This window comes from Hippopotamus amphibius, chromosome 3, assembly GCF_030028045.1.
Source record: "Hippopotamus amphibius kiboko isolate mHipAmp2 chromosome 3, mHipAmp2.hap2, whole genome shotgun sequence".
NCBI lineage: Eukaryota > Metazoa > Chordata > Mammalia > Artiodactyla > Hippopotamidae > Hippopotamus > Hippopotamus amphibius.
The window spans coordinates 57,424,027-57,438,004 of NC_080188.1; the positions used below are offsets into that span (position 1 = coordinate 57,424,027).

At 39.2% G+C, this 13,978-nt stretch overlaps 1 protein-coding gene across 3 annotated transcripts in view; it reads left to right on the forward strand.

Annotated features, from left to right (window-relative positions):
• The first annotated feature begins 1,265 nt into the window (after positions 1–1,265).
• NUDT9 (nudix hydrolase 9) overlaps positions 1,266–13,978 on the forward strand; it is a 33,156-nt gene continuing 20,443 nt past the window's right edge. The window contains exon 1 of one of the 3 annotated variants that reach the window (XM_057725923.1): positions 1,266–1,622. In XM_057725923.1, coding sequence (XP_057581906.1) covers positions 1,516–1,622 — 107 coding nt within the window. In that variant the 5' untranslated portion in view covers positions 1,266–1,515. Of the gene's footprint in view, positions 1,623–13,007; positions 13,455–13,978 lie in introns of those variants that run through there. The other 2 variants (XM_057725924.1, XM_057725922.1) reach the window with 2 other exon arrangements.

The following is a 13,978-nucleotide window of genomic DNA, read 5'->3' on the forward strand; positions in this document are numbered from 1 at the left end:
GTTACATTTGTTTGGGCCTCCTCCCTCCCTAAAGTGCAGTGTGCATCTGCATTACACTTAATCAGAACTTATCAAAGATGGGAGTGGCTGCTCAATTCCAAAGATCAATTTTTTCTTCATTCTGACCCTAGCAATATAACTTCTTAAAAGAATAGTGTTCTTTCCCAGCTCTGTGGGAGGGATGGTGGTGGTGATGGAATAGTGACCTATGCTAGCCTTGCATGGGCTTACCCGGACTATGTATCTTTGCTGTAACTTACGTAAACTATCAGTCAGTCAGTTTAATGTATGATCCTTTGTTTCAAAAATGTATGTGACTGCTTTCAACTTCTAACAGACAGAACAGGTTCTCAGAGCTTTCTGATAATCTGCTTCCAGGGTTATAATCATCAGTTTGGCTCAAATAAAATTCCTTTTTCTTATTAACCTGATAGTTAATTGAATTTTCATCAATGAGAGTTTGGTCAAGTCTCTTAGTGCAGAGGTTCAGATGGAGTTTTCACATGCCAAGAACTCTACAGCCTTCAGAACACTTGTTAAAGTTTGATAAATCTGGTTTTTGACAGGTCAAAAATTTTATGTTTGTGTCCACACCACACTACTGAAACAGTGGATTATGTACTTAAAAGTAGACATGTCCACACATTAATAAGATAATGAATATCAAACACGAAAACCACATCACAAACTTCTGAACAATCTTTATTTCCAATTTCCAGTTTGGCAGTGTGGCTAATTTTTGCCTCTGCAGGTATCTCGGGTGTTCCTCTCTGTTTCTCCTCCAGGCTATGTGCCTATTTCACAGCTGGTTTACTCCTCCCCGGGTATTTACCCATTGCAGGGAAGAACTTGGTAAAAAAGGAAGAGAAAAGCCTCAGATAAGTGGATTGCAAGTTTCTCAACCACCTCCTTCCCTTGTAACCGCTAGTAATTCAGACGTGACTAGGACACGCGCGGTTCACAAGAGCAGCTGCCTGTAAGCCACTTCCTGCCAAAAAAAACCAAGACGACGCATTCCTCTCAATCCCCTTTCTTTCTTCCCCTTTACAATTCGTCGACTTCTTTCTCTTCCCCCCTTCCTCTTCCGCTTTTCCGGTGCTGCCCCAGCCTCCTCGCTGACCTTGTCCCTAGTACGTCTCAGTAAGGCTGAGCAGCCGCGGAAGGCCGGCGCTACGAAGCCAGGGCTGTCTTCGCTTTGCGGCGCTGCCGTAAAGTGCCGCCACACACCGGGACGTCACGGCTCCGCTGGCTATTTTCCTGGCGGCTGGCGTTGCCAGCTTGGGCGTCACCTAGGGAGGGCGTCGAGCTGGGCTGTCGTTTTGGGAGGGCGTTTGGTCACTGTGTGTTGCTGCGATAAACCTAGCTACTCCCCCTCCGGAATCGGAGGGCTGCCCGGTCCTAGTGCCTGCTGGACACCCGGGGCTCGGGGCTCGGGGCTCGAGGCTGTGGGGAGGGCGCAGGCTGCGGCCCAAGCTAAGAGTGACCCCGCTCCGCGCATGTGCCCAAGGACCGCAGATGGCTGGACGCTTCCTGGGGAAGACTGTAGCCACCGTGTCTCTCTCTGTGGCCTTGGCCTCTGTGACTGTCAAGTCCTTGGGCTGTTGCAACGTCGCGGCGTGCAGGTATTCTATTCCGCCTTCTAGTGCTGGCTCCTTGTTCCGAGTCGTCACGTTGCGGGTGGGAACCAGCTTCTGGTCGGGTGGATTCAGTAGGCTTCGCTTGGGTCCCAGCTTTTTACAGCCATATACACGTTTTTTAAAAGGCCCTAAAATGTTTTACTTGCCTTTTGAGAACAAGTGGTAGTGACCTTTCTTATGAAATTTGAGATTTGCCATCCTCCCATGAGTATTGTCTCCGTAGACTTTAAGTAGCACGTGTTTGGGTGTGGTGGTGTCCCGTGCTCCTTTTTTTTTTTTTTTTTGGTTAATGCTTAAAACATTATTATTGAAATTAGCACATGCACATAGTTTAAAGATGCGAACAGTATAAATGCTGTAAAATGAAAAATATAAGTCGTCATTCCTCTCCTCTGCTTCTCCATTTCAGTGTAGACAATATATTTATTATTTACCTTTTTTAAAAAAATTACCTTGAATAAATTTAGGAATTTATGGTATCTCCCACTGCCTCCTCCTTTTTTACTCCTCTCTGATGGTTGGTGTTCTACGTACCATGCCCATGCTAGGCATGGAGTAATAAACAAGTTTTATGAGGCTGCCTCTAGGAGTGGTTTTTTTGGTGGTGGTTTGTTTTTTGTTTTTGTTTTTCTCCCCGCTTGTCATGTCATGTTTACTTTTGGCACAAGGAAATTTTCTTCTATTTGTTTTTTTCCCCCATTTTTTCTTTCTGTCTTGTCCTTTTTTTCCTCCTGGAACGCCAGTGATAGCTTTTGGACTTTAATGGGTAGAGCCTCTGTTCCTCTTTTTCTTTAATTTTCCATTGGTTTGTCTTTTTGTATAATGTTCTTAGAGATTTTCCTCAAATTTATCTTCTAGAGTATTAGTTCAGACTTCAGTCCTGTGCATGCTGGCATCTCTTCTGTTAATTGTCAATTTTGACAAGAACTTTTTCCCCCTAATTGCTCTCTTTAATAGCCTTTCCTTATTTTATGGCTATAAAAGTCTTTTGAATCTATAAAAATGATAGAATAAAAAATTCTCTTTCCTGAATTGTCTGTCCCTTTTGGATCAATGGTTCTGTTCCGTTTTGGTCCTTTTTCCTTCTGTTTTTTTCTCAAACATCTAGTAGATGCTAGTTATTTATATTTTGATTAATGTAGATAATAGGCATTGTTTTCTCTAAATAGGAGCACTGATTGAATATTGGCTCCATGTACCAGTGCACCTAGACTGGAAGGTTTCAGTTGAGGGTGTGCAAGCAGGTAGCAGGAGGTGGATAGGCTGGAAACCTCTCCCTCCCCCCCTCTCTCCCCCTCCCCCTTCTGGTTCCAGGCTTTACACTTGTGTAGCAACTTCCCTACTGAATATAGCTTCCTTAACTTTATTTCCTCAGTGTGAATTATAGAGATTTTAAGCTTAAATTTCTGCTATGTTCTGTAAAACCTAATTCACAGTAGAGGTTTTAGTCCTTCATTTTCTTTAAGTTTTGGTTCTATCTTGGGGACAAACAACTAATGCCAACTTTTTGTTTGTAGGGTGGGGAGGGAAGAGGACTGATTTCTATGGTTACTGTCTCACTGCTCACTTAGGATATTTGGGCCCACTTATTTCAAATGTAACTCTGGTGGGGCATGTTGATATGGGAGGGGGATGTGTGTGGTGGGGAGACTGGGGGTGTATAGGAGCTCTCTGTTTTTTGCAGTTTTGCTGTGAACCTGAAACTGCTTTAAAAAATAAAATCTATAAAAAAAAAAGGCAGGTAGGATTCTTTGCTACTTTCTTCAATTCACACAGGGACAGGTACATGGAAAATAAAAGACATAATGCTTTTGTTAAAAAAAAAAAAGTTGGCAAAACAAATGAAAAGATAGTGTTTCAAGCAAGAGTGGTTTGAGTATCAGAGGAATAAGGGAGGCCTTGGGGAAATTTTGATGATGGCTTTTAATACTTTTGCTAAAATTATTCCCTCTGATTTCACTGTGAAAGTACAAAAGTGAAGTTTGCTGTATAATGTAGTTATAAGTAAAATGTAACAAATAAAATACAACAAAAAATTTGATTAATTCCTTGTTGAAGACTTAGTATATAGATTTGGTTATAACCTAACAAATACCTATAATATAAAATTTATTTTCATAATTTTCCCTCCAGTTTTATTGAGATAAAATTGATATACAGCACTGTGTAAGATTGATGTGTACAGCATAATGATTTGAAATACATACATCATGAAATGATTGTCACGATACGCTTTAGTGAACATCCATCATCTCATATAGATAAAAATTAAAGAGAAAAAAAAATTTTTCCTTGTTATGAGAACCTCAGGATTTACTCTCTTAACCACTTTCGTATATTTATAGAACATACAGCAGTGTTAATTATATTTATCATGTTGTACATTATATCCCCAGTACTTATTTATCTTATAACTGGAAGTTTGTGTGTGCCTTTTGACCGCCTTTATCCAATTTCCCCTCTTGCCCTTGCCCTCTCCTGTGACCACAAATCTGATCTCTTTTTCTATGACTTCGTTTTTGAAATATAATTGACCTACAACACTATGTAGTTCCTGCTACACAACATAGTGATTTGATATTTCCATACATTTTAACATGGTCTGCAGGGTAAGTCTAGTTACCATATGTCACTATATAAAGATAACACAGTTATTCCTCACACCTTACATTTCATACCCGTGACTCATTTATTTTGTACCTGGAAGTCTGTACCTCTTAATCTTCTCCCTTTTCTGCTTCCTTTGTCCCCCTACTACACTCTCTTCTGGCAACCACCTGTTTGTTCTATGTATCTATGACTCTCTTTCTGTTTTGTTATGTTTGTTTATTTGTTTTGTTTTTTAGATTCCACATATAAGTGGAAAGACAATATTTGTCTCTTTTCTCTGTCTGACATTTCACTTAGCATAATACCCTCTAAGTCCAACTATATTGTCACAAATGGAAAGATTTCATTCTTTTTTATAGCTGAGTAATATTCCACTGTGTGTGTGTGTGTGTGTGTGTGTGTGTGTGTGTGTGTGTGAGAGAGAGAGAGAGAGGGAGGGAGAGAGAAGAGAGACATCTTTATCCATTCATCTATTGATGGGCACTTAGGCTGCTTCCATATCTTGGCTGTTGTAAATCATGCTGCTGTGAACATGGGGGTGCATGTATCTTTTCTAATTAGTGTTTTTGGTTTCTTCACATAAATACCTAGGAGTAGAATTGCTGGATCATATGGTAGTACTGTTTTTAATTTTTTTGAGGACTCTCCATACTGTTTTCCATAGTGGCTGCACCAATTTCCATTCCCATTAGCAGTGCACAAGGGTTCCCTTTTCTCCGCATCCTCACCAACACTTGTTATTTGTTGTCTTTTTGATAATAGCCATTCTGACAGGTGTAAGATGATATCTTGTTGTTTTGATTTGCATTTCCGTGATGATTAGCAGTGTTGTGCATATTTTCACGTTCCTGTTGGCCATTTCTGTGTCTTCTTTGGAAAAACAACTATTGGATCCTCCACCCATTTTTTTTAACTGGGTTGTTTGTTTTTGATGTTGTGTTGTATGAGTTTTTTGTATATTTTGGATATTAACCACTTACCAGGTATATTGTTTGCAAATATCTTCTCCCATTCAGTAGGCAGCCTTTTTGTTTTGTTGATAATTTCCTTTGCTGTGCAAAAGGTTTTAGTTTGATGTAGTCCCATTTGTTTATTTTTGCTTTTGTTTCCCTTGCTAGAGGAGACATATCCAAAAAAATCTTGCTAAGACTAATGTCAAAGTGTGTACCGATTGTTTTTTCCTAGCAGTTTTATATTTCAGGTCTTACATTTTAAGTCTTTAACTCATTTTGAAATTATTTTTGTGCATGGTGTGAGAGAGTAGTCAAGTTTGTTTCTTTCACATTTATTGAAGAGGCTGCCTTTCTCCATTGTATATTGTTGCTTCTTCTGTTGTAGATTAATTGCCCATATAAGTGTGGGTTCATTTCCTGGCTTTCTTTTCTGTTCCATTTATCTGTTGTTTTTTTAGTCTCTATTTCATTTATTCTGTTCTGGTCTTTATGATTTCTTTCCTTCTACTAGCTTTGGGTTTTGTTTGTTCTTCATTTTCTAGTTCCTTTAGGTATAAGGTTAGGTTGTTTATTTGAGATTTTTTGTATTTGCCAAGGTAGGCTTGTATCACTATGAACTTCCCTCTTAGAACTGCAGGTCCCTTAATTGTTCTGAATTTGACTGAAAATAAAATTGTTTAGAAAATGAACTGTATTAGGAAATAATGAAACAGAAGTGAAAAGTAAATTTATACCAGGATTGGTGGTGCTGAACCCTTTTAGCTTTTGCTTGTCTGTAAAACTTATGATCTCTCCACCAAATCTGAATGAAAGCCTTGTCAGGTATTCTTTTTTTTTTTTCTTTGTAAAGAATTGTATTTATTTACACACTAGTAATATATATGAATTTACATTTCCCCATATTCACACCAACTTTATTTTTTATTTTTTTGGCCTCACTATGTGGCATGTGGGATCTTAGTTCCCCAGGCAGAGATCAGACCTGTGTCCCCTGCAGTGGAAGTGCACAGTCTTAACCACTGGACCACCAGGGAAGTCCCTGGGTACAGTATTCTTGGTTGTAGGTTTTTCCCTTTCATCATTTTAAATATGTCATACCACTTCCTTTTGGCCTGCAGAGTTTCTGCTGAAAAAGGAGCTGATAGCCTTATGAGAGTTCCCTTGTACATAACTTGTTGCTTTTCGCTTGCTGCTTATAATATTCTTTCTTCAATTTTTGCCATTTTAATTATGATGTTGATTTGGTCCTGTTTGGGACTCTCCATGCTTCCTGAACCTGGTTGTCTGTTTCCTTTCCCAGGTTAGGGAAGTTTTCAGCTGTTATGTCTTCAAATATGTTCCCTGCCACTTTCTCTCTCTTCTCTTTCTAGGACCCCTGTAATGCACATGTTGGTACACTTGATGTCTCTTGAACTGTTCTCATTTCTTTTTATTCCTCTTCCTTTTTTTCTGTTTTGCTCCAGTGATTTCCACTACTGTGTCTTCTAGCTTGCTCATCCATTCCTCTGTATCACTCATCTGCTGATGATTTCTTGTAGTGTCATTTCAGTTATTGTAGTCTTTGTCTCTGGTTGGTTCTTGTTTATATTTTCTAACTCTTAGTTAAAAACGTCTAACTTCTCACTGTGTTCATCCAGTCTTCTAACAAGTTCTTTGATCATCTTTATGATCATTACCTTGAACTTTTTATTGGGTAGAACTCTTTACTGGATATTGCCTGTCTCTACTTCACTTCGTTCTTCTGGGGTTTTATCTTGTTCTTTCATTGGGAACATGTCCCTCTGTTGCCTCATTTTGCCTAATTTGCTGTTTTTATTTTATGTATTTGGTAGGTTGGTTACATTTCCTGACCTTGGAGAAATGGCTTTTTATAGGAGACTTCCTATGAGTCCCAGTAGTGCACTACCCTCTCGTCACTTGAGCTATATGCTCTAAGGGTGCTCCCCATATATGGGCTGCATGGGTCCTTCTTTTGTGGCAGGCTGCCTGCTGTGGGCACTCTGGTACATGTCGCTGGCCTCCATCCATTGGTTGCCAAGCTCTGCCTTGTGCAGAAGCTACCTGCCACAGGTGGGCAGGGCTGTGTCATGAGGCAGCTGGCTGCAGAACCCTGGAGAAGTCTGCTGTTGGCCCACTCGTGGGCAGAGCAAGGTTCTGGATTGGGTGGTTGTGGGGCTGGCATCCCAGATCTAGTGTTGGCCTCTTGGTGGGCAAGGCTGGGACCCAGGGGCCAGGGTCTTGGGCCCTCTGGTGGACAGGTAGCTGTGGGCTCAGGGCAACTTAAGGCTGCTGACTTGCTGGTGGATGGGGCTGTGTGTCCCCACCTAGCTAACTGCTTGGTCTGTGACGTCCCAGTACTGCTGCTGACAGGCTTGTGGGTGGGTCCAGATCTAGGGTCTAATAAGCTGGAGGGAGGATTCCAAAGTGGTGCTTGCCAGCACCAGGGTCCTTGTGGTAAAATGACCGCCACAAGTATCTGTGCCTGCAGTGTGAGTCCCAGTTGCTTCTGCCTCTCTGGAAGGCTCTCCAAAATGAGCAAGTTTGTCTGACTGAGGCGCCTTTCAATTTACTGCTTCTGCCCTGGGTCCCAGAGCATATGAGAGTGGAGTCTTTTTCTACAGCCCTCTAGCTCGCCAGAAAGTAAGCCCTGCTGGCCTTTATAGCCAAACATTACGGGGGCTCATCTTCTCGGTACAGGACCCCTCAGCTGGGGAGCATGATGTGGGGCTCGGACCGCTTGATCTTTGGGGAGAACCTCTCCAGTTGTAATTATCCTTCTGTATGTGGCTTGCCCACCTAGGGGTATGGATCTTGACTGTACCACGTGTCTGTGCCTCTTACCCGTCTCATTGTGCTTTCTTCTTTATATATTTAGTAGAAGGTCGTTTCTGCTAGACTTCTAGTGTTTCTTATCAATAGTTGCTCTGTAGATGGCTATAATTGTGGTGTGCCCATAAGGGGTGGTGGTCTTTTTACTTCGTCATCTTGGCCACACCCCTATTTTCATAATTTTAAATTTCGTTTTTAAAGATGAAGCCCCAATCAAACTCCTTTTCAGTAATTACAATGAAATTTTGGTCTCTAAGATGTATGTGTGGTGTGCCAGGCACTATGCCAGACATAAGATATAAGTGTTGAGCTGAAACAGATGTGCTACCTGTTCTCCATTGCTATAGTCAAATTTCAATAATAAATGTAAAATCACGATGATGGTAATTCACTGAAGAAAAAGTACAGTCGAGCTCTGATAGTATAGCATGGGAACCTTAATTCTCCTAGGGAGTTAGGAGGAAGAGTTCCCTGAGGAAGAGAACTTTGTTGTTTTTTTTCTAGATTAATTTTTATTGGAGTATAGTTGATTTACAGTGTTGTGTTAGTTTCTGCTGTACAGCAAAGTGAACTATGATCTGAGGGATGAATGCAGGTTAGCTGCTTAGAGGAAGAAGGAGAGCTGTTGCAGACAGAAAGAACAGCATGTGTAAAGGCCCTGTAACCGGGGTGAGTGGGGGGTAGGGGCTTCTTCCAACCCCTTTCCTTCTCTTTCTCCTTCTCTTTTCTTCCCCCCTCACCTTTTGCTTCCTCTCCTCCACTCCCCTTTTCCTCTTTTTCCTTCTCCGCCCTCTTCCTTCCTTCTCGCTCTTCTCCTTTTCCTTCCTCCACCCACACCCACACCATATTCTCTAACTCGTCTTAAGAACCTGATGATATGGACCCGTCTATATTTTACCTATGCTCATATAATAAATAGTAGAGACATTTGTAGTAGACAGAGTAATGGCCCCCAAACAGTCCACATCCTAATCCCTGAAACCTGTGAATATGTTGCGTTACATGACAAAAGAGAGTTCACAGATGTGGTTAAGGTTAAGGACTTTGAGATGAGGAGAGTAACCTGGACTGCCTAGGTGGGCCCAACTTAATCACAAGCCTTTAAAAAATAGAGGAATGTTCCCAGCTGTGGTCAGAAAGGGCTATATACAGAAAAATGGTCAGAGAAAGATTCAGTGTTGCTGGCTTTGAAGTTTAAGGAAGGGGACCATGAGCCATGGAGTGGGGGTGGCCTTTGGGAGCTGGGAAAGGCAAATGAATGGATTCTTCTCTAGAGCCTCTAGAAGAGAGTACAGCCTTGTCTACGTGTTGATTTTGGCTCATTGAGACCTGTGTCTGACTTTTGACCTAGAAAACTATAAGATAATAAATTTGTATTGTTTTAAGCTGCTGAACTTGTGGAAATTTGTTACGGCAGCAGTAGAAAATGAATACATTATGTACATACTCTTTTTTTTTAAAGCTCTTTGTTGGAATATAATTGCTTTACACTCTTGTACCAGCTTTTGAGGTACACCAAAGTGAATCAGCTGTATTTATACACATATCCCCATATCCCCTCCCTCCCGCGACTCCCTCACACCCTCCCTGTATGTACATACTCTTAAATATATATACTTATTTATTTTTTCCATCACTACTTTATAAAATGGGATCATATTATACACACTGTTCTGCATCTTGCTTTTCATTTTCAACAATACCTTATGAAAATACTGATAAATCACTTGATGTCATTATTTTTAATAGCTACTTAATATTCATTCCATGATGTGGCTGTTCCAATATTTATTAAGCCATCCCCACATTATTGGGCTTTTCCTTTAATTCTCATAAACATTGCGGAAATAAACATTTTTTGTGCATGTAACTGGTGGTTTCATTTTTATGGGATAGGTGAGCAGGAATGAAATTACTGAGTTGAGGGTATACCTGTATTCATCATTATTGCCAGATTGCTTTACACAAATTCTGTAACAGTTCACATCTCTACCAGCAATGTATGGGAGGTGGTATTACCTTTTTAAAGGTTTGTCAGTCTAGTTGGAAAAAAGAATTTAATGTTACTTTAATTTTCATTTCCTTAATTTCTAGTGATTATAACCATCTTTTAATGTTTGTTAGCCAGTTAGATCTGCTTTTCTATAATTGTTTAGTCATAATCTGCTCAATTTCTGATTCCAGTTCAGCCTGTATTTGTCCATTTGTAAGAACACAGTATATTGTAGTTACTAACCCTTTTGAATGTCATCTGCATTACAGTTTGCGATTTGCCTTTTCACTACATTGATGGTGTCCTTAGATACAGAAGTTTTTAATGTTGATAAAGTCCAATTTACCTGTTTTCTTTTGTCGCTTGTGCTTTTCGTCACATCCAAGGAGTCATTGCCAAATTCAATGTCGTGAAAATTTCCCTGTATGTTTTCTTTTAAGAGTTTTAGAGTTTTAGGTCTTATGTTTGCATCTTTGATCCATTTTGAGTTGACATTTGTGTATATGTAAGGTATGGGTCCATCTTCATCTATTTGCATGTGGGTATCTAACTTTATCAGCACCATTTGTCAAAAAGACTGTCCTGGGCGGGGGGGGGGGGGGGGGGGAGTCAAGGAAGGGAGGGAATACAGGGATATGTGTATAAAAACAGATGATTGAACTCGGTGTACCCCCCCCCCCAAAAAAAAAAAAAAAAAAAAAGACTGTCCTTTCCCTATAGAATGTTGGCATCCTTGTCAAAAATCATTTGACTGTATATGTAAGGTTTATGTCTGGACTCTGTGTTCTAGCCCATTGGTCTGTATGTCTGTCTGTATACCAATACTATACTGTTATGATTACTGTACCTTTGTAGTAAGTTTTGAAATCAGGAAGTATAAGACTTGCAAGTTTTTTTTTTTTCCAAGATTGTTTTGGTTATTTGGGGTCCCTTGTTCCTGATCATAGAGTAAAAGCTTTTAGTCTTTCGCCATCACACCAAAAAGATGTGGACTTTTCATATATGGCCTTTATTGTGTTGTAATTTCCTTCTATTCCTAGTTTGTTCAATGTTTTTATTATGCTGAAAGGGTCTTGAATTTTGACAAAGACTTTTAAAAAATTTTTGTTGAAATATAGTTGATTTACAATGTTGTGTTAATTTCTGCTGTACAGCAAAGTGACCCAGTTTTACATGTGTGCGTATATATATGTATATATATAATCTTTTCCATATTCTTTTCCATTATGGTTTATCACAGGATATTGAATATAGTTCCCTGTGCTATACAGTAGGACCTTGTTGCTTATCTATCCTGTATATACTAGTTTGCATCTGCTAATCCCAAACTCCCAATCCTTCCCTCCCCTACCTCACCTCCCCCTTGTCAACCACAAGTCTGTTCTCTATGTCTGTGAGTCTGTTTCTGTTTTGTAGATGTGTTCGTGTCATATTTTAGGTTCCACATATAAGTAATATCAAATAGCATTCGTCTAACGGACTTCTTTTTTTGCATTAATTGAGATGATCATTGGATTTTTTTCTTCATTCATTTAATGTGCTATATTACGTTGGTTCATTTTTCTATGTTCAATTGTCCTTGCATTTCAGGAATAAATCCCACTTGATGATGACATATAATCCTTTTAATGTGTTGTTGAAATCTGCTACTATTTTGTTGAGGATTTTCGCATCAATATTTGTCAGGGATGTTGGTCTGTAGTTTTCTGGTAGTATCTTTGTCTAGCTCTGGTATCAGGGTAATAATGCTGGCCTCGTAGAAAGATTTTGGAAGTATTCCCTCCTCTTCAGTTTTTTGGAAGCATTTGAGGAGGATTAGTGTTAATTCTTCTTTAAATGTTTAATAGAATTCACCAGTGAAGCCATCTGTTCCTAAGCTTTTCCTTGTTGAGAGTAAATACATAAAGTTTTTCTATTATCTTTTAGAATTATTTATCCAACCAATTATTTACATTTCATCACTTGTCCTGAATTTTTTTTTTTTTTTTGAATGATTCAGGAAATAACCTGGGATCATTGATTGCACTTAGTTTTCATGTCTCTATCTGGAAGAGTTCCTCTAACTTTATCTTTCATGACCTTAGTGATATAAAGAGTATGGATCTTTATTCTATAAGATATCCCTTAATGTGGGTGTGTCTGGTATTTCCTCATGTCTAGGCTCTGGTCATACATTCTTGTAAGGAATACTTCAGAAATGATCACTCTGTGCTTCTCACTGTATGATATCAAGAGGCATATGAATTTGACTTATTTCGCCACCCCATCAAGTTGGTGTTTGTCCCATCCACCATTTGTCTCAAGAAGCGCAAATTGTTACAGTATTGTGAGAGCAGGAGAAGGGAGCTGTCATCAATTTACCATGTTCTCAGAACCCCCTTTATCATACTAGCTATCCTAATTCAGGGTCATTAGGAATTTTAATCTTTAAGAATAATGAGAAGGCATTTAAGTTTTTAGTCAGCAGGAGAAATAAAAAATTTTTTGTGTATGCTGTGAGGTAAAGGTTAAGGTTCAGTTTTTTGTTTTCCTTTTTTGGTATATCTTATCTAATTGTTTCAACTCTACACCTCTTATTTTACTCTAAAGTTTATAATTTGTACATTTATCATAGTCTGACTTCAAGTAACATGACATTACTTTGTGTACAATGTAATAATCTTACAATAATATATTTCCATTTCCTGTTCTTTTGTGCTGTTTTTGCCATAAGTTTTCTACACATGTATGTTAGGCCATAAACCGTTTTTTAAGATGGATTCCTTCATGTAGATTTAAACAGTCTTCCTTTACATTTGCTTTTATGTTTGAATTGTAATAACAAACTTCTCTTCCCCAACATTTGTGCTTACGAAAGTAAACTTCTGTTCCTTTTTCTCAACTAAAATAAATTCAGTGAGTAGGTTTCAGTTAATAAGATTTAGCAATATTAAAAAAATGTTTATTTATTTTGGTTGTACTGGGACTTAGTTGCATCATGTGCACCTCCTAGAATCATGGAAATAAAATCAAGAATAAACAAATGGGACCTCATGAAACTTAAAAGCTTTTGCACAGCGAAAGAAACCATAAACAAGACTAAAAGGCAGCCCTCAGAATGGGAAAAAATAATTGCCTATGAAACAACGGACAAAGGATTAACCTCCAAAATATACAAGCAGCTTATGCGGCTTAATACCAAAAAAGCAAATAACCCAATCCACAAATGGGCAGAAGACCTAAATAGACATTTCTGCAAAGAAGACATTCAGATGGCCAACAAACACATGAAAAGATGCTCAACATCACTCATCATCAGAGAAATGCAAGTCAAAGCCACAATGAGGTATCACCTCACACCAATCAGAATGGCCATCATCACAAAATCTGGAAACAACCAATGTTGGAGAGGGTGTGGAGAAAAGGGAACTCTCCTGCACTGTTGGTGGGAATGTAAGTTGGTCCAGCCACTATGGAAAACAATTTGGAGGTTCCTTAAAAAACTACAAATAGGACTACCATATGATCCAGTAATCCCACTCCTGGGCATATACCCAAAGAAAACCATAATCCCAAAAGAAACTTGTACCATCATGTTTATTGCAGCACTCTTTACAATAGCCAGGACATGGAAGCAACCTAAATGCCCATCAACAAATGAATGGATACAGAAGATGTGGCATATATATACAATGGAATATTACTCAGCTATAAAAAGGGATGAGATGGAGCTATATGTTATGAGGTGGACAGAACTACAGTCTGTCATACAGAGTGAAGTAAGTCAGAAAGAGAAAGACAAATATTGTATGCTAACTCACATATACAGAATCTAAAAATGGTACTGATGAACTCAGTGACAAGAACAAGGATGCAGATACAGAGAATGGACTGGAGAACTCGAGGTATGGGAGGGGGCGGGGGGTGAAGGGGAAACTGAGACAAAGTGAGAGAGTAGCACAGACATATATATACTA